Genomic DNA, 21,741 nt, shown 5'->3' with positions numbered 1-21,741 from the left:
AGCGCAGTGGTCAGGGGCCTCGGCTTTGGAGTCAGACACACCTGAGGTTGAAAGCACGCGCCTCCACTGGCTGGAAGATCATGAGCGGGGACTTAACCTGTCCAGGTTTTACTTTCCTTCTCTAGAAAACAGAGGAACCCTGCCGCAAGGGATTAAATGCCATAACCCAGCTCCCGGGAAACAGTAAGTGCTCGGTGAAGTACGGCTTTATTTCAAACCTGAAGTCTCCAGTCTCCACGGAGAGAAGAGCACATGCTAGGAGAGGGAGGGAGCAGGTGGCTCATAAAACTGAAGAACATGCCCCATGACTAGAGGACAGTTCTGGGGGGAGGATGGTGGGAGAAGGGACAGCTTGCGAATCTGTCCTTACCCTCACCCTCCGCCCCTCCACCACGATGAAAGGACCCTGCCTGAGCATGAACGCATCCTGAGCTGCCCTTGAGATAAAACACACAGGAAAAAACGAAGCAGAAGACACCTGGCCTGGCCCCGAGGATTCTTTGCTGTGTTCTCTTACTCTGCGAATCACGGTGGAGAATTTGAGTCTGACATGGAGTGGATACTGACAACTAAGAACCCCCTGAAGGATTACCACAAACAGCTAAGGCACTTTTTTATCTTCATGTGAACGCTCTGATAAAAACTAAAGCAAAATGAAACAGTGAGACAAGCAGACGTCAGCCTAGGTTTATAACGGGCTTACTTACGATGGTTCTGACAAGATGGGGCATTTGGAGAACAAACATAGATGGTCAGGCATTTCAGAACTTTGCTTTGTTTTTCATCTGTGAATGCAAGCTTCTTTTATTGGTGTAGCCACGGCCTTAGTAAGGTGTAGACACCTACCTTTTTCCTTTGGAAGTTCACATCAAGTTTCATTGAGGCACACTTGTTCAACGTATTGAGTCGTCTAAAAAGAAAGAAAAATGTGATGATTGCTACCACTAATGAATCTTAATCTTCTTTCCAGTTTGATAATTCTCATACATTGCCAAGTTGAAAGTGCAGAAACAACCAGTCACGTCCCGAGAGAAGACTGCACTCACAGAAGGCATATGGGTAAAGGGTTCCCATCGGTTCTCCAGGCTCCAGACCTCAGGCAACGTTCTGTGAGGCCTAGAAACCCCTGCCCCTTTCCAGCCATTTCCTGGCTTCCCTTTCCCCTGCTTTTGGAACCCATGGGCCGTCATTTTAGCCATACCTTCCCCAGCCCCTCAATTCATCTGCCACCGTGACCTTCTACCCAGTCTCTCCTGCTAATCCCCAAACTTGGATCAACTCCACCACCTCCTCTCCTGCTGTACAAGTGGGAAAATTACTCACATTACAGTGTTGAATTATAGATGCCATGGACTGAATTGCCCTCCCAAATCTCATACATTGAAGCCCCAAACCCCAATATGACAGTATCTGGAGTAAGAAGTAATTAAGATGAAATGAAGTCATAAGGCGGAGCTCTGATCCAATAGGATTAATGTCTGTGAAGGAAGAGACACCAGAGCTCTCCCTTTCTCAGTCCTCTGTGGGTGGACACAGCAAGAAGGTGGTTGTCTGCAAGCCAAGAAGAGTCCCTACCAGGAACCAAGCCCTGTTGGCACCTTGATCTCGGACTTTCCAGCCTCTAGAACTGTGAGAAAATAAACCTCTGTTGTTTAAGACACCCCAGTCTGTGGTATTTTGTTATGGCTGCCTGTGCTGACTAATACATAAATTTTGAAATTCTCCCTCAGCTGGGCTCCTCAAATTGCTGCACAGCATTTATTTCATTTTTCCCCTCTCTGGTCAGCATCCATTCTCAGATCATGAAAAAGATCCCAGTCCATCAAGCAGATGACTTAGCCACCAGTGCCAATGAGAAAATACAGCTTCAGTCACTAATTCTTTTAACAATTCTTTCCTTCATCATCAAAAAAAAAAAAAAAAAAAAAAAAAAAAAGAGAGAGAGAGAGAGATGTTCTTATTCTTTTTCAAAGCTAACCCTTTATCATGTTTTTTATTTCAACATCCACCACTTCACCTGAGACTTGGATACCTCATTTATTTCCTCTCACCTCAGCAAACTCTCTGATGGTTAGGGAGCGAAGCCAGCTAGATACAGACAGGGGAGTGGATCAAGGGCTCTACCTACTTGAAATAGAATTCCAATCAACCCTCTTCTTTTTGCTCACCTTCAATCTCACTTCACGTTTTTGACTTTTAGGATTTCTGTAGTGAAAATTGAGTTATTTCATGACTTCTTCCACTGACCACTTAGATTTTGTTTTTTGGGCTTGCCACATCCTCTACTACATATTTCTGTTTTTCTGCTTTGAAAGTTTTGTAATTGTGATCTCTCTCTCTGTATGGACATTTGCCTTTGTAAAGAAACATCTCTCTGTAAATTAGTGGGAATTTAGAAGCAGAAAATTCAGATGTAAAATCTCCCATCTTTGACCGATGACCTTTGTTTTCCTTTTCTTCCTTTCTTCCTTCTTTCCTTTCTTTCTTCCTTCTTTTCTTCCTTCCTTCCTTCCTTCCTTCCTTCCTTCCTTCCTTCCTTTCTTTCTTTTTTTCTTTCTTTCTTTCTTCCTTTTCTTTCTTTCTTTCTCTTTCTTTCTTTCTTTCTTTCTTTCTTTCTTTCTTTCTTTCTTCCTTTCTTCTTTTCTATTCTAGTTATACATAGATCTTAAGTTTTCAGTTCAGTTTTGGCAACTGAAATTACCCTCGAACAAGGTAAATAAGATTTCTTGACATCAGAAAGTTCTTTTGCGCTCCTTTACTGTCAATTCCTCATCCCCTCACCACTCCCAAGAACAGCCTCTTTCTGATTTCCATTATTCATAGATTGGTTTTGTCAATTCTTGGTCATCATATATGGGATCATACAGTATTTTTGTGTGTCTGGCTTTTTTTCACTCACCACAATGTTTTTGAGATTAATTTGTGTTGTTGAGTATGGCAGGAATCATTCCTTTTAATTGCCGAGTAGTATTCAATATCCCTAATGAAGACATATAATTGGTTTACCAGCTAGACATTGGGCTCTTTGCAGTTTTGACCAATGACCTTTTAAATCACCGAATCCTGTAGTTTTCTTCTAGCAAAGACCTATTCAGAGCAAAGGACAGTAATTTGCACTCACCACTCCTTGAAACTCTTCTAGTCTTTGGCATCTAATATTATGAATTCTCTCATCTCTCTAAACACTGTCTCCTTCCTATCATACTTGCACCTTAACTATTAATGTTTTTTAGGATTCAGACTGCACTTCTTGCTTGTTTTACTGCATGTGCATAATGAGAGATCTCATCTCAAAATAAACTACACTCTGATGATGCCCATCCTCATTTTCTAGCCCGGACACCTCATCTGAGCTCCAGGGCTACATTTCTAATGACCCACTAGTCTCATCCATGTGTGGGGTCCTGCTGACCCTTCAAACTCACCTGTCAAACCTGAACTCATTATAGTCTCTTTAAAACCTAGTTTTCCAATTTAGAGCCTTGTCTTGATTAAAAGCATCACCACTAGGCCACACAAACTAGAAAACGGAGTCATCTTGAGACTCTTCTTCTTCAAGATCTACACTCATCTGATCACCAAGTCCTGTCAATTATACCTCCATGGTGTCTTTGAGGTCTTGCCTCTCCTTGGTCCTACTCAGTCCCGTCTCATCTTTTACTGAGAGTCAGGCAACAGCCTCTCAAATTGGTTTCCAATGCTTCACATTGAAACCAGTTCTAGTTCTCAATTTTTTATCGTGTCATTCATTTACTTCAAAATATTTGATGAGTGTCCTCATTTTCAGCCATCTCCAGTTTACTCCCTTGCTAGACATCCATTAGTGTCAAATGTGAGGCAGTTATGGATTAGAAGCTGGTCATCTAGTCTGAAGCTGTCTTCTGCGGGTTCTTGGTCTTTGCTCCTATAACTGACAGCCTGTTTCTTTGGCCAGTTCCACATGTGTTAATGCCTCTACCTCAGAGCTAAGAGTGGTATATGAAATAAATTATATACAGTTGACCTTTGAACAACATACCTTTGAACTATGTAGGTCCACTTACGTGCACATTTTTTTCAATAAATATATTGGACAATTTTTTGAGATTTGCAACAACTTGAAAAAACTCACAGATGAATTGCTTAGCCTAGAAATATCGAAAAAATTAAGAAAAAGGTATGTCATGAATGCATAAAAACCATGTAGACACTAGTCTATTCTTACATAGGTATAAGGTGATATGTAATATAAAATTAATGATGTGTTAGTTTTATTACTGTTCATAACTTTGCTTTGAAAAAAATCACATTATTATACAATATTCCTCTTTCTTGTAATTGGAGAAGCTGCATATCAGTTTATTATCACAGGTATGGCTTTTAAAAAAATAATGGTGTTTCCAATTCTGTACTGTACTGTGCACATAGCTGTAATACTGTATGCCATAAGAATTTTGTAATGATCCATTCCTTCGTGTACAGGCTAAGCTACCACGAAGCGGTCCTACCAGTTACAGCAGGCTTCCATGAAGCAGCCATACTGCTACTTCCTCCATATCAATGCATGAATCATGGTGCCTATAAATAAACAATTTCCTTTCCACATGATCTTTTCACTTTTGATGTCCATTGTTAGCAACATGTGTAGCATCTGCAGTGTTTTGTATCAATATTATCACAATACCGATGTAGGTAGGTACTGACAGAGGACTCATCTTGTGTCAGATGACATACACTTATGGTTTTGGAAAATGCAGTGCAGCACTGTAAATGTATTTTCTCTTTCTTATGATTTTCTTAATAACATTATCTTTTCTGTAGCTTAGTTTATTGTAAGAATACAATATATAACACATATACAAAAGATGTGTTAATTGACTACTCAAGTTATTGATAAGGCTTCTGATCTACAGTAGACTAAGTAGTTAAGTTTTTAGGGATCCAAGAGTTATGTGTGAATCTTGAATTCAGTGGGGGGCGGGTGGTCAGCATCCCTAACCTGTGCATCGTTCAAGGGCCAACTGTACATACATATCCATAAATATATACTCATTTGGAAGCTCTGATATATACCTAAATAAGTTGATGTTTCTCATTTGGCAGCTCTGTAACAGGTTCGTTTAGGAAGCACTGTCTGTTATTTATAAAATTTACTTATCTAACAAAACCGTTCTTCCATTATGGTTTGGAAACTCAAACCATTTTATTCTATGAAAAAGTTTTTGATCTGCCACATATACAAAAGATATCAAAGAATTCATACTTTATATACCACATACTTGATGTGCTTTATACTTTCTGATACATACAGGAAGTTTATTATTTTTTAAAGCTAGAGACTCTAACTACATTTAACTACATGATTTGGATCCTTTTATCTCCTCTAAACTCAGATGCTTGCTTGTGTCTTAAGAATTGCTCCTCTACTAGGAGAAAATGTTTGCAAAACATATATCTCATTAAAGACTATATTCAGAATACATAAAAGAACTCTTAAATTCTATCAGTAATACAACCTAATTTTAAAAATGGACACTATATTTGAACAGACACTTCTAAAAGAAGATATACAATGGCAAATAAATGCAAGAAAAGACGCTCAACATCATTTGTCATGGGAGAAATACAAATTAAAATCATAATGAGACACCACTATACACATGCTACACACACACAATTCTATATAATTTAGATTGTCTAAATTAAAAACACCAACAATACTAAGTTTTAAAAGAATGCAGAACCTCTGAAACTTCCAAAGGGGTATGGCCTCTGTAGGAAACAGCTTGGCAATTTCTCATAAAATTAAATATATTCTTACCACCGACCCAACAATTGCACTCTTAGTTATTTATCCAAGATAAAATACATTATACATCTATACAAACACGTGTACTTGAATGTTCATAGAAGCTTTATTCACAAAATGGGCAAAAAAGTGGAAATAACCCAAACATCCATTAACTGGCAAGTGGATAAAAAATTACTGTATATCCATACAATGAAGTATTCAACAACACAAAGGCACTAATTTCCAATATGTGTAGCAACGTGGATCAATCTCAGAGGCACTACTGCAGAGCGAAAGAGGCCAAACACAAAGCGGGCACTGTATGATCACCTCTCTACAAAATTTTAGAAAAGGTAAAACTGTGGTGACAGAAAACAGTTCAGTAGTTGCCAAATGTGGTAATGGAAATGTTCTATCTCATGATTATGGTGATAGTTACATAACACAACCATATATATTTGACAAAACTCATCCAATTGTATACTTTAAGTTGGTGAATTTTAAAAAATGTAAAGTATACTTCAGTAAAGCCGAATTAAAAATAATGCAAATGAGTAACAGCAGTGGGAATGCTGGAGTAAAGATCTCTAAAATTCTGCTCTTGCATAAAAGCAACAAGAATACTAGCAAAAATGGTCAAAATCAACTTTTTAGGAAAATCTGGACATTAATAAAGGCTTGCAACAATCCAAGTAGTGTCTAGTTAAGAAAACTGAGAACAGTGAGCTTTGCCCTATTTCCACGCCCTTCTTCTCAGCTCTGCAAGAGCTTTGAAAGCCAGCAGGCATCACAATCAGGGTAGCTGTGAAAACTGGCAGCCTAGCAGCCACCGGAGAGGACAGAATGGGTTTGACCTCCCCCAAAGCCCCATTTTAAAAGAATTATCATTATCTGAGCTGTCTGGCAGTTCTCTCAATGCCCCCATTCATAGGGCTTATCTTTATTTAACCTGACTCTGAGTTCATCACTGAGAATGGTTTTTTCCCAGGGTGTCTGTCAAAAACAATCAGTGGCAATTATTTAACATCACAGCTGCCTGAAATGGTGATAACAGTTGAGCCAAACAAGAAGTGAGCCAAAATGAATAAAAGGAATAGTTGGGGGAATGAGATGCCCATAAGGGACCAAGAAAAGTTCTGACATAGGCGTAGGAATCTAGAAGGCCAAGCACATGGGCAGAGCTGCATATCTAGGAAAAACCTGAGAAGGTCTAATTTCTCACCTCTGACTGACCTTGATGATCTGCACAAGCAGGAAGTAATACCTGAGACAGAGTTACCAACTTTCGGCTGGAGCACTGAAACCATAGCCCAATATGCACAAATTGTCCCTTGGCAAAGGCCAGGAGACGTACTGGTTCAAGACATTTAAGGAAATCTCTGTCTAATCATTTGCTGACCACAAAGCTAACCGAGTACAGATTTCAGTGATCATACATGAGAAAGGATTCAGACTTTAGATAATTACTTGAAGAAAGTCATTAAGCAAACAGAAACAATAACAACAAATCTTGCAGAGGAAGAACTCTGATTCTGAGAGTTGCCTCATTAGAATGTTTAAAATGCCCAGTTTTAAACAAAATTTATAAGACAACAAACTGATTCTAAAACTTATATGCAGAGGCAAAAGACCCAGAATAGCCAACAAGATATTAAGGCAGAAGAACAAAGTTGGACAATTGACACTATCCCAACTTTAAGACTTACCATAAAGCTGTAGTAATTAAGACAGTATGATATTGGTGAAAGAACAGACAAATAGAATAATGGAACCTAACAGGGAGCCCAGAAACAGCCCCATACAAATATAGACAACTGACCCTAGACAAAGGAGCAAAGGCAATGACAAAGGAGAAGAGACAGGCTTTTAACAAATGATACCAAAACAACTGTATATATGAAAAAAAAAAAAAAAAAGTCTTTCTAGACACTGATTTTATACCTTTCACAAAAATTAACTTGAAACGGATCAGATCTAAATGTAACCACAAAACCATAACACTCCTAGAAGATAACATAGGAGAATATCTCAGTGACTTCAGGCTTGGTGATGACTTTCTAGATACAATATCAAAGGCATGATCTATGAAATAAATAATTGGGCTAGACTTCATTAAAAGTAAAAACTGCTCTGCAAAAGACTGTCAACTGTATGAAAAGATATGCCATAGGCTTGGAGAAAATACTTGTGAAAAACATAGCTGACAGAGGCCTGTTATCTGGAATATACAAAGAATTCTTAAAACTCAACAGGAAAAAAAATCTACTTAATAAATAGACGAAAGATCTGAACAGATACCCTATCAAAGAAGATACACAGATGGCAAATAAGCATATGAAAATACACTCCACAATCATATATCATTAGAGAATTGCAAATTAAAATAATCATAACATTACACACCCATTAGAATGACAAAATTTTGAAACACTGATATCAAATGTTGGCTAGGATAAGGAGCAACAGAAACATTCATTGCTGGTGGGAATGCAAAATGGTACAGCCTCTTTGGAAGACAGTTTGGTGGTTTCTTATCAAGTTAAACATACTCTTATCATACATACCAGCAGTCACACTCCTAGGTATTTATTCAAAGAGCTGAAAACTTATGTTCACACAAAAACCTGCACAGGAATGTTTATAGAAGCTTTATCCATAATGGCCAGAACTTGGACTGTGACCAGGATGTTCCTCAGTAGGTGAATGAATAAACTGTGGTACATCCAGACAATGGAACATTATTCAGTGCTAAAAACAAATGAGCCATCAAGACATAAAAAGACATGGAGGAGCCTTAAATGCACATTACTAAGTGGAAGATGACAATCTGAAAGATGATACACTGAATGATTCCAACTTTAAGACATCTGGAAAAGGCAAAACTACAGGAACAGCAAAAGGTCAGTGGTTGTCAGGGGCCGGGAGGGAGGGATGATAGGGGTAAATAGACAGAGTACAGAGGATTTTTAGGGCAGTGAGATATTCTGTCTGATACTATAATGGTGGATTCACATTACAGATTTGTCAAACCCACAGAATGTACAAATCCAAGAGTGAAGCCTGATGTAAGCCAGGGACTTTGGGTGATAATGATGTGTCAGTGTAGGTTTACCAGTTGTAACGTACCACTCTGGGGTGAGATGTTAATGGTGGGAGAGGCTGTGCGTGTGTGGGTACAGGTGGTATACGAGAACTCTCTGTGCTTAAAATAAAGTCTATTCTTTAAAAATGTAGTCTTTGTTTTATTCATTTAAAAATCATTGTATTTCTTGGACCTTAAAATTACTGATATAACATGATCTGCATTTCTTTTGCTCTGAATCTACTTGCTTATTAATTCCCAATTCTACCTACAAAATTATCATCATTAAAGATATCTTATCAATTCTGGATATAATTTCAAATATCACGCACACAATCATTCAACTCTTCCTTCCACAATGTATACATGTATCAAATCATCATGTTGTATATTTTAAATATCTTACAATAATTTTATTTGTCAATTATGCCTCAATAAAGCTGAAAAACAGAAAGAAATAGCTGATTTGTTAAGATGGGGAAAATAAGACAGAGAAAACACTCTTTAAGGTGGTCTGAAACCAGGCAGACAAGCCCAGCACGGTGCAGCGTCAGCCCGTATTTACCTTGCACAAGGTAAAGTAAACAATGGCCAGACTCTCCAAGAATATAAAATGGGTGAAACACGCACCCTAGAGAGATGGAAATGCCTCTTTAAGGACTGGCTGCCTCAGGTAAAAGAATATGACATATAACAGAAGTACTCACATCACTTTATCAAAACCACTGAGAAATTCTGCTCTGATTGCAGCCAGTCTGCATTTAGAACAAATATTTAGCATCAGCATTTGTTTCCCTCTAATTTAGTGAGTAATACAAAACCCTTCAGATAATCTGAGCCAGTCAGACACTGGTGGCCTGGAAAACCATTCCTGCCTGAATAACAATTTTGATTATAAAACATATTTTCTTTGCTGCATGAATGGTCTGCCTTCCGCTGGATTAGAGCCTCTTTTGAGGCAGGAACCGTAATTTATTCTCCTAATCTGCATAAGGCCTAGCAGGAAATTTTATACACGATAGTCTCAGCAGGCTTTTCTTTTTTAACTAAACATACTTTGTCTACTTAGGTCCAATCCGTGATTGACTTCAAATAGTCACAGTAGACCTTGTAGTCGGAATAACAGAATTACTCTTCCTTGCTGAATATGACAGGCTGAGAGCTGCATCTTATTTGCATTGCAAATGACCAGCACAGGCACTGGCTCAGAGAGAATCCACACAGTAAATATTTGCTAAGGAAACATGAGAACTTGGCAGGCTCTGGGGACCATGGGGCCTGACCCTTTTATTTTCAAATGAGGAGAATAAGGCTCCTGGGGAAACACTTGCTCAAGGGAACAAGACATTAGTTAGCAGAGCTAGGACTCTGCCCTGCCCAGTGATTTCTCTGCGCCTGCCTAATTAGGGAGAGTCAAAGGAGGGCCTGGAAAATGACGGCCTATGTCACGTACCTCCCACAGGCTGGTCGATAAATGGCAGTTTCCTTCCCCTCTCCATTTTTTTTTTCCATGGAAAGAGGAAACCCATGACACACGATGAAGACTGTCCACTTTGTGCTCTGGACAAACTGGATTTACGTGCTAATATAAGCACAACAATCTGACCCTTTCAGAAGGGCCAGCCACAAGGCCCACTGCTACTAGAGCCTGTCAGTTTCTTCTGTTGTCCTCAGAAGCCTTTCAAAGGGCTAACATGTTAGTGAAGGGGAGGCAGTCAGAAGTCTCATTTTAAGAGGGAAACTTGAGGCTCTGGTGGGAAAGTCAACAAGAAGAGAAGAGGTAGAGATCTGTTCATCCAATAGTGGGTGCCAAGTACCTGGAACAAGTTGAGGGACTAGGCACGCAGAGGTGAACAAGATGTGGTCCCTGCCCTTGCAGATGTCACAGCCCAGTGTGGGATGTAAGTATGATGAATAAGAGAATAAGCAGTTCACTCCCTGAATGCGTAAGGACAAAATCTACCAGAGGAGGCAATATTTGAGCAAGGCTATGAAGGACTAAGAGAAATTTGCTGCCGAGGTTAAAAGAATTACAGGCAAAGCCAACATCACTAAATGGCATGCGTTAGTCTTGGAAATCACTGGTGAGATAGGCAGGGGCTAGATATGAAGGATCCAAATGAAGACATTAGGAGCAATCTGTGGCAATCGGAGGGGGGCTACTGTTGGATACTGGGAGAGTAACGTAATTCCACTGCATATGAGAACCATAACTGGGAGCAGAGTGGAGAATGAACTGAAGAACAGGGAGGAGATGGTTACAGTCGTTTAGCTGAGAGATGGCAAAGAGGAGCAGAAAGGAAGCGAGAGCAGATGAAGGCTCGGCCACTGATTGATGTGGACGCTTGAGGGAGGGGGAGAAGTGGAGGATGACTTCCAGATTTCAGGCTTTTGTCAATGTGCCATTAAACACAGAAAACAGTGAAAGAGGGAGCGACCGGGAGCTGGACACGCGGAAGATGCTGAGCTCATGTGGGGCTGCGTTACATTTTAAGGGCCCTTGTGACACAAGCCCACTTGAGAATAGTCATCATGTGGATGACATACACAGAAGACACACAAACCAGTCATCCAGGGAGAATTCAGAGCCCTGGGAACTGTGGCGCGCAGGGCACGGGTGGAGGAGCAGGAGGAGCCAGGCTGGGGAAGGTGTGGTCAGAGGTGTGGGAGGCCGACAGAACCAGCGGCAGGACAGCGACCTGGAGGCCACGGAGCATTGCGGAGAGGAGAGGGCGGTTGGGTAGCTGGATCAAATAGTTAAGAAAAAGTAAGTGATACAAAACCTAAAATATGCCTTTTGCATGTAGCAGTTGTCGAGGCCAGTTTTGCAGAAGCCTGAGTAGAAGGTGGGGCTGTGAGTGATCCCTGAGAGGTCTAGCTCAGAAGGACAGAGATTTAGGGTATTTTGAGGAGAAAATGAATAATTTATCACCACACAATATTCTCTCTCCTGTAGAAGCAATAAAATAATTCATGAACTGACAGGTTATTTTCTTCCAGGTTACAGATCAATTTAACAAACATGTATTAAATTCCTGCTGGCACAGGGAGCACCAGGCACCCATGACGTACCACCGAACGAGACATAGTCCCTACCAGTGAGCACTCTGGAGCTGCTAGAAAGTTTCTCTGGCCCCCAGCTAACCACACCCAGAGTGAGCGAGGCGGTCGGTGCGCACGGGCCGCGCCCAGGCCGCCCAGAGCACAGCGGGGACGCGCGGGACGGCAGAGCTCGGGCGGCGGAGGAGCAAGGGAAGGGCAGGCGCGTGCTCGGGGGCTGGGGGCAGGGGAGCACGCTGTGTGCGGGGACCAGAGGGAGGCGGGGGGGGGGGTGTCGGGCCCCGACTCGGAGGAGCCCCCCTCATCCCCTGTGCCAGAGCCTGGGCAGATACAGACCCCTCTGCACTTGACCTACATGAAAGCCAGGAAGCCCTTTCCTTCTCTGTGTCTAAGATTCACATTCCACATTTAAACTGCCGGACTAGGCTGGTCACGAGGTCGCCCACGCTGCCTTAATGTAATGGCCAGTTTCCCGCGATAGTTTTCTAATATTCCTGCCAAAGGTTTGAGAGGAAAACAAGCAGGGTTCATCGCTGCCACGGCATTCTGAAGAAAGCCCGCAGCCTGAACTTCTCACCCTCCACTCAAGCGTCAGAGGCGAAAGGTCTGTAGTCCAGTTAGCTAGGAGTGTTCCGGGCGTGGCCCTCCAAGACGGTCAGAAACAAGTCACCTGTTCCAGGGGTCCGAGGCCAGCGCCCCGGGGAGCAGCGGCCCCCCCTCCGCGGGGCATGGGAAAGGCCTCGCCGGCTGCCCGGGAGTTTACGAAACAGCCCCTGCGGAGCAGGGTGGAGAGCTGTGCCGCACGGACAAGTCCGGGATGTATCAGCCCGGTGGGACCTTTCAAAAATCACGGGTCATTCACGAGGATGGTTTTACGGTGTCTGGAAGGAAAAAAAATGTATTTAGAGGTCCACAAGTGGCTGTCACCGCGCCGCAGCCGAGCCAATGGAGGCCACGCCGCCCGCTGCTGAGCCTCTCACTCTGGCTGGTCGCCCACCGGTGGTCCTGCTGCCGCAGGAACGCCGGTCCCTCTTCCAGCCCATAACCCCACAAACTGGCCCTAGAAATCAGCCGAGGCGTGCGAGAGAAACGGTTAAGTGTGGACTGATCTCGCTATGCAAAGAAAATGAAGTAGAACATGGATATGTCACAGGGGGAGAGGACGTACGTGTGGCACTGTGGGACTTGTATACTATATATTTTTAATTGAGATAAAAACTGACATTGTGTAAGTTTAAGGTGTACAACGTGAAGATTTGATATCTGTATATATTGCAAAATGATCACAGTAAGTTAGTTAGCATTCATCGCCATACATAGTTACTCATTTTTTTCTTATGATGAGAACTTTTAAGATCTACTTGGCAACTTTCAAATATACAATAGAGTGTTGTTAGCTACAGTCACCGTGTGGTACATTACACCCACAGAAAATAATCTTAGATAAGTGATAGGCCCTAATGATGAGGGCTTGGGGGAAGGGTGTAAGCTCCCTCGGCAAATCAATAAAGGACAGCTGCCACAGTGACCCCAAAGTAAAGGGCTAAAAACAGAAAGCCCACGTTTTCTTGGGCTTCTTTAGTTTGTGGAATTTCAGACAGAGTTTAAACTCACACATGCCTATACTGGAGAAGTCAGATGGGGCACCCTTAGCTTTTTAACTGTTCACCACAACTGCATCTAATCGAGATAATTCCTCTACTGAGAATTAGTCCAAGTGGAAGCAAGGGTCACACCAGAGATTTCTGAGAAAGGTTCAAAAATGCAAAGAAAGCACAAACAGCCCCAGGGCGGCGGGGCGACTGGATAATAGGAGGGAACACTCACTCCCTGGCACTGAGGGGCGTCTCTCCGCTCCTCCCCTGCCTGCCCCGCAGACTCGCAGACTCGCAGACTCGGTCCCCGCGGTCAGTCCTGGACCTCTTCTCTCGCACTCTCTTTACTGTCTCCGGGTGACCTGGCTCACTCTCAGGACCTTTATACCTTCAGATGATGATGACTTTACATCTCTGTCTCCAGCTGAGGTCCCCGTCCAGCTCCAGATCCTCACCCCCAACTGCACACTGGACAATTCCACCTGGCACTGGCCCCCTGGCGCCTAAGCCCCTCACACCTTATCCTCCTCAGACCCTGGCCGGACTCCCCTCGCCTCCCCTCCGACTCAAGGAAAGGCGTCACCACCACCCAGCTGCTCAAACCAGCAGGAGTCTGGTCACCCTGAATTTTGAACAAACAATAACAATAATAATAACACCTGTTATTCATAGGTTCTCATAAAAATTAAATGAGATCACTGTCAAGAGCTTAGTACGCTAGTTAACACATAGTAAAGACTCGTTAACTGGTAACCCTTGCCATCTATTATTTACGTGGCAAGGCAAGCCATCTTAAAAAAATTGCTAATGTTTTTCATAATGCAATACAAATATCTAAAAACATATACAGAGAGAAGTGAATAACAGTCACGCCTTCTCTTACTTCCCACTGTCTTATTTTGTAGTTTCTTGTGTATTCTTCCTGAAGTCATTTTGAGTAGCTGGTTGGAAAAGGTTACATAAGAGGCCATTTAAAAATACAAAGATGGATGTTTTTCATACAAATTTATATATATGTGAGAAATCCTCTATCTTTGACCCTAATATGTCTGCATGTGTCTGTACCCCAGGGCTGCCCCCATTCTATACAGGCTACCTTGGGGTGAGGTTGGTGGGCGAGGGTGGGGGTGGGGATGAAGATGCCTTTCCTGCACTTTAAATTAGTTTAAGAGAAAAGTGAAAGTTCAAAATAACCACATCAAAATCTCATGTGTTCTCGTCTTGGTCATTCTTACTGGCTTTTCAGAGTCATTTTTCCAGGAAGCTCTCCTGAAGCCCTTTCCCCCTTAGCTGTCCTGCATCTGTACTTTAAGCAATCATACCATTTGTCCAAGTAAATCATAATTTACTAATTTCTTAGCCTAGGCACCATGGGCATTTGGGGCCAGATAATTCCTTGCTGTGAGGAGTTACTTTATGCGTCGTGGGAGGTTTAGCAGCCTCTACTCGTTAGATGCCAGCAGCATCGCCCCAGCTGTGACAAGCAAAAATGTTCCCAGACCTTGAGACGGGGCAGAATGCGAACCGCAGCACTAGCCTGAGATCTTGAGGGAGGACTCCGCCTTCTCTGTCTCCACAGCACAGAGACGCCCTCGAGGGGCAGCCTGGGTGGCTTGAGCTGAAAGGACAGGTGACAAAGCACTGCTCCCGACAGTACATCAGTTCTAATTTCTTTGCAAAAGAACAAAGTGTGCTTTAAACCCTTACTTCAATTATTATTATTTTTTAATGTGGAGGCCTATGAAGGCACCAATGCAACCGGAATTTCTAACCTTGGGACTTAGAAGTTAAATTCATAAAATCACAAGGCAACACAAACATCTTGGGAAGAATTACCTTCAAAGGAAGACATGAAAACCCCTCCAAATTGTGTTTCACAAAAAGACTGAAGCTCTCTCTGGAAACTGCAGCAGCAGCCCGTGTGGCTCTGAATCCTAGCGTTGTTATTTCTTACCTCTGTGTCTCCATTTCCTCGTCTGTAAAGTGGGAAAGATGTTACGGCCTATCTTCTAGGCTTGTTATGAGAATTAAATGAGTATTTATAAAATGCTTAGAGTAGTGCTTGGTGAGCACTTTGTGTTCTAAAGAAATGAAATCACTGCCTATTGGAATTTGTATTTATTTATAGACTCAGAATTTCTAAGGTGGAAGCAACCGTGATTATCATGCAAACCCTTACATCCTTCTCCCAATGACTGTCCACAGTTGTCCAGTCAGTTGTCACATATTATTATATAACATAATACAACGTATAATATTGAATATTTTCTGTGATATTGTTAGAGGGAAAATAAAGTATATTTTCAATTTTCATAGACTACCATCATTTAATATTGTTACTGTTATTTAACATACTCAAATCAAATCTGTGTCTTTGTGTGTAGAGGTAAGTTGTAAAAATCATTTCATCAGCACTCTCTCTTCCCCTTTTCCCCACCCCTCCCAGTAACCACTGTCATTAGTTATCCTTTTAAATAAAAAGGGCAGTGACAGATGAACTATAATCAAAATCAATTCTATATCCCCATGAAACAGTACTTAACAAGGTGAATGCCCTTGTTTTATACGTGTTGTAGTTAATCAGTATTTACTAGCGACACAAGTTAGGCAGGTCTAACATTAAATTAGAAATTCAGAGATCATTTCAGGCCTCGAGGCCCTATGTTAGCAGTCTGAGCAAATATCTCAAACCAAAACGCTAGTCGATGTTACTTCTTAAGAACCTCATTCGAGAGCTTTGATTTACTGCAATTTGCCTTAAAGGTGACAGGCTTTGCAAGGTATTGTGACACCTTGGCTACACCTGCATTTTCTGGTGTAGTTACAGTTTCAGTTAGTTCATCCAGGTACTTAGCTTTGCAATTAGCTTTTCATTACTCACAGAGGAAGATATTTTTCAATCAATAATTGAATCAAAAACATCAACCCAGAATTATAACTGTGGTTACTAAAACAGAGACTGCGCTATTCTGACTTGCAGAAACAGATATTTACAGATGCCCACTGCTCGTGGGCGCGGCCAGAGTTGCAGAAGAAACAGTGAGGCGTGGTCACCATTCGGAGGTTTATACCTTCACCAAAGACAGCAAACCTGCCCGATTTCCAAGACCTGAAAGTGAAAACTACACATCCATATATTCCCAGCCAGGTGTGGGTCCTCCCTGCCACCTTAATACAATCTATTTCTTCAGGCCAATAAAAAGTTGACATTATTCAGCAACTCCCTAAGGGTAAATTGGGACCAAGGACATGAATTGTCTGTCTACACAGCAGAGAAACCAAAGGTGAGTAAAATTCTTGTGGGTAACATTTGTAGGACACCTTCAGCTCTCTTGTCTTCATTTGTCTACCTGGCAGAAGCTACCTGCCCTCTGGCTCTATATGGTTCCCTTTAGGATCCTGCATTAGCTTTGCATTTCAATATGCAGGGGAAATGTAGAGCCCACAAAGCTTTAAAAATAAAACACGAGACCCAGCTCTATCACGGTGTCTGCAGTGCACGAGGAAGAAAATGAATAAGTCTTCACAACTGCTTACTGCTCTCCAGGCATCAATCATCACATGCCATGTGAGTGGGTGAGGGTCTAATTAACCGCTCATCAATGTCAAAGTTTTAAAAGTGCTGTCATTCTCCTCAGGCTAGAGGTCTTCCTTCTGCCTGCTTTTGGGAAATCTGTATCTTCAGGGAACTCGTAGGGAAGGCAAAGAAACTCCGTGCAGGTTCCCTTTAGCCCAGCCACCTCCATCTCTGCCTGTCTATCCTGCCTGCTTCCTTTGATCCACCCGCTGGGACTAGTCTTTTGGCTTCTGTTCTACCCACTGCTCCTCCAGCTGGAGAATCTCAGCTTGCACACCTCCAGCCAAATGCTTTTCTTATTTCATAATATTTTTGGAGACATAGCCATCCTAAGAATTATTCCAGTTATAACAGCCTCCTGCCACTCTAACCATTTTTATGCTAGTTGGGCCTTTGTCAGGAGCACTGCGGTGTCTGGTGGTGGTGTGTTCCCACGTGCTTCTGCAGTAAGGCCCTTCGAGGCATGTCTGTACCGACCCTGCTAGGGGCTGTCAGAGATGGGTCATGGGCTTCACAAGAGAAGGCGTCCTGATTTTTCTGGCTAACACTAGTATTATCATTTAGAATCTTATATCTCAAAATGATTTCTGTGCTGGCTCGTCTCTGTAACATGTCTGAGAGGCTATTTTAAAAAAGTAGACCCTGATGGAAAAGTTCAAAACTTAGTCGAGGCACGTCAGATCTCACAGGCAGCAGTGAGGAGATAAGGATTTACCACCCACACGTTTGAGAGTCAAAGCTTGGCCCACTCAGCCACGTATTCATCCAATGCACAGAACTGCAGAGAGACAATGTTTGCTCTTGCAACCCTGATTTAAAAATATGTAATGGAATTTTATTTTTGGTTTATAAAGTAATCCCTGATTTATACTTTAAAATAAAATTTTAAGAATCTGTGAGTGAGCTACTAGAACAAATGAGTGAGTTTAGAAAGATTGCAGAATGCAAATGAACAATGTACAAAAAATCATACGCTAGCAATGAACAACTGGAAATTGAAACAATAAAAAACAGTACTATTTACAATAGCACCTCAAAACATGAAATTCTTAATTACTTTCAAGATGTGGATTATCCACATGCTGAAAACTACAAGTCAGGGTTAAAAAAAATCAAAAGAGACCTAAATAAAAAGAGACAGCTACTATCTTTATGAATCAGAAGACTCAAAACTGTTAAGATATCAGTTCTTCCCAAACTGATCTATAGAGTCAACATAATACAAATCAATACTCCCACAGGATTTTTAAAACAGATGTTGACAAGTTGTTTCTAAATTTATATGAAAAAGCAGAGGAACTAGACTAGCCCAAACAATACTGGCAAAAAGGAACAAAGTTGGAGGACTCAACTATTGGATTCCAAGGCATCCACAAAGCTAAGTAATCAAGCACCATATTGATTAAAGAATAGATACATGGATAAATGGAACAGAATAGAGACTCTAGAAATAGACTTACGTGTTATGTGGTCAGTTGATTTACAATATAAGTGCAAAGGCAACTCAGTGAAGAAAGTATTATTTTCAGTATGAGGCTCAACCAATGGGATATTGATATGCAAAAAAATGAATCTTGACCCATACTTTGTACCTTATAAAAAATTAACTTGAAATAGATCATCAAGCTACATGTAAAACATAAAACTAAAACTTCTAGAAGAAAAACAAAGAAGAAAATGGTTGTGACCTTATGTTAGGAAAATTTTCTTGGGTATGACATTAAAAACATGAACGAATTGATAAATTGGACTTCAATAAAATGAAAAACTTTTGTTGTGTGAAAGACACTGTTAAGAGGTTGAAAAAACAGTCTGGCAGAAAATATTTACAAAACACATATCTAACAAAGAACTTACATCTAGAACATATAAAGAACTCTCAAAACTCCATAAGAAAACAAACAATTAAGTTTTTAAAATAGGCAAAAGGCTTGAACAGACACTCTACCGAAGAAGATAAATGAATGGCAAATGAGCACCGGAAAAGACATTCAACATCATTACTCATTAAGGACATGCAAATTTAAATCACAATGCGGTAACACTAGACACCTGTTAGAATGGTTAAAAACTAAACAAAACAAAAACTGACAATAACAAGTACTGACAAAGATGTAGAGCAGCTGTACTCTCATACACTGTTGGTGGGAACACAAAATGGTATGGCCACTTTGGAAAAGTTTGGTAGTTCTTTATAAAGTTACAATAAGCTTATCATATGCACCCCACAATCCCATGCCTAGGAATTTACTTAAAAGAAATGAACACTTATGCTCACACAAAAGCTTGAATATGAATATTTATAGTGGCTTTATAGCCACCCAAAGTGGTGACAACTCAAATGTCCTTCAGTCAGTGAATGGATAGACAAACAGTAGTATATCCACACAATGAAACACTGTTCATCAATCATATTGATTAATACACACAACATGGATGAGTCTTAGGTGCATTAAGTGAAATGAAGCCAGACTCCAAAGGCTGCATACTGTTCGAGTTCACTCATATAGCATTCTGGGAAAGGCAAAACTACAGGTACAAAACCCAGATCAGTGGCTGCCAGGGGTTGGAAGTAGGGGGAGAGGTTGATGACAAAGGTGAACAGGAGGGTTTTTTTTTAGGTGAGGGAGCAGTCCTACGTCTTGGTTGTGGTGATAGTTACATGATTGGAGGCATTTGTCAAAACTCAAAGAACTGTACACTGAAAATAGTGAATTTTACTTTAAATACACAGGACACCTCGGTTTAAAGAAAATATAGATTTAAAAATTCAATTGGGATGATTTCACTTATATGTGGAATCTAAAAAACAAAACAAATAAACAAACATATCTAAATAGAAACAGAGTCATAGATACAAAAAACCAACAGGTGGTTTCCAGAGGGGAGGGGTTGGGGGGAGGAGAGAAATAGGTGAGGGAGATGAAGAGCTACAAAATAAGTGAGTCACAGGCATGAGCTGTACCGTATGGTGAACATAGTAAATAATTATGTAATATCTTTGTGCAGTGATAGATGACAGCTAGGCTTATTATTATTAGGGTGATCATTTTGAAATGCATAGAAACATAGAATCACTATGTTGTACACCAGGAACTAACATGGTGTTGAGGTCAATTATACTTTGAAACAAACGAACTTACAGAAAAAGAGATCAGCTTTGTGGCTACTAGTGGTGAGGGGAGGGGGAGCTAGAAGAAGGTGGTCAAAAGGCACAAACTCCCAGTTATAAGTACTGGAGATGTCATGTACATATGATAAAGATAATTAACACTGCTGTATGTCATATATGAAAGTTGTGAAGAGAGTTTATCCTAAGAATTTGCATCACAAGGGAAAAAATTTGTTTTCCTATTTCTTTAAGGCTGTATATACATGAGATGATGAATGTTCACTAAACCAGTCGTGGTAAACATTTCACGATTACATAAGTCAAATCATCAGGCTTACACCTTAAACGTATTCAGTGCTGAATCTCAATTATATCTCATTAAAACTGGGGAGAAAACAACAAAAGGCATAATTAGATAATTAAATAAAGATGCATGAGTATGCAAGAAAATTAAACTGGGAAAAATATAATGTAATATAATACAATTAAAAATAAAAAATGTTTCTTTTAAAAAATGGCAACATACTAGTAAAAATACTATTGGTTAAAACTAAGAGGGAAAACTCAGAATGAGGTGCTGGTTGAATAGCTCTGACACGCTGGGGTTTGCATCAGACACGCTGAGGAGAAAACACTGCTTTTCCAATTCACTGCCTTTAAAGAATCACAACCAAACCATCCATTCCTCTCATAAATGCTCACAAACGCCATTTTGTGCTTGTTTGAGTCCAAATAGCCGGTCCCTGCAATTTGTGATTTGAAGAGTTCTCTGCTCTTCTACTGCTTACGCAAACCCACAGTACTGTTTTCCTGGAACTTTCAGAGATCATTTCTTAATGCAAATCTATTTTCTCTTCATGCAGGAACCACAGAGTGACCAGCTTATGAACACAAAAGTATAAATGTCTGAAGATTCAGTAAGCCTTAGATTATTTGCACACAATTTTAACATACATTGGTCTCTTCCATCTTGAGAAAAGTTTTCCTCAGTATTACTTTTCCTCTTAAACCACCATCTTTTCTATGTCAAATGCAGAACGTCCAAGAAAGAACGCTGGACTGCAAGTTATGAGGACTGTATTTTAAGGTCAGTTTGGCCCATGGAAAAATGACTCACCTCCTGTAACTAATATTTATCTCCAGCTCTGACCTCTCTCCAGGGCTTTAGTTAGGAGAAACTTCAAACTCCTACAGACACGTACAATCTCCTGTGCACATTTAATTGTTCAGGAATATCGGTTACATTGGCATCTTTTATTATTACTCAAGTTATAAGTGTTTTATTTGTTCATGTATGCTGCATTTCTTCAGTTAGATTTCTCCAACCAGATTATACATTCTTTGAGGGGAGAGAATTATTCACATATATCTCTTTGTCTCCCTATAGCATCTATCACATAATGAAGGCTGAAACATTCCAGGTTGCCAATACCATTACGTGAGCCCATATGTTCCAGTTGGCCGATATAATCATCTGTCTTTGCAAGAAATACAGCCGAGTTTGACACACTCACGGAGTTCTTCACAGCCTTCTCTGACCACTCA

The 21,741-nt window shown here is 40.9% G+C and overlaps 1 protein-coding gene across 1 annotated transcript in view; it reads right to left on the bottom strand.

Annotated features, from left to right (window-relative positions):
- STARD13 (StAR related lipid transfer domain containing 13) overlaps positions 1–21,741 on the bottom strand; it is a 210,189-nt gene that overhangs the window by 34,466 nt on the left and 153,982 nt on the right. The window contains 1 exon segment of the mRNA XM_032496319.1: positions 847–910. Coding sequence (XP_032352210.1) covers positions 847–910 — 64 coding nt within the window.

Source organism: Camelus ferus, chromosome 14, assembly GCF_009834535.1.
Source record: "Camelus ferus isolate YT-003-E chromosome 14, BCGSAC_Cfer_1.0, whole genome shotgun sequence".
Lineage (NCBI taxonomy): Eukaryota > Metazoa > Chordata > Mammalia > Artiodactyla > Camelidae > Camelus > Camelus ferus.
This window is presented reverse-complemented; position numbering and strand designations above follow the sequence as displayed.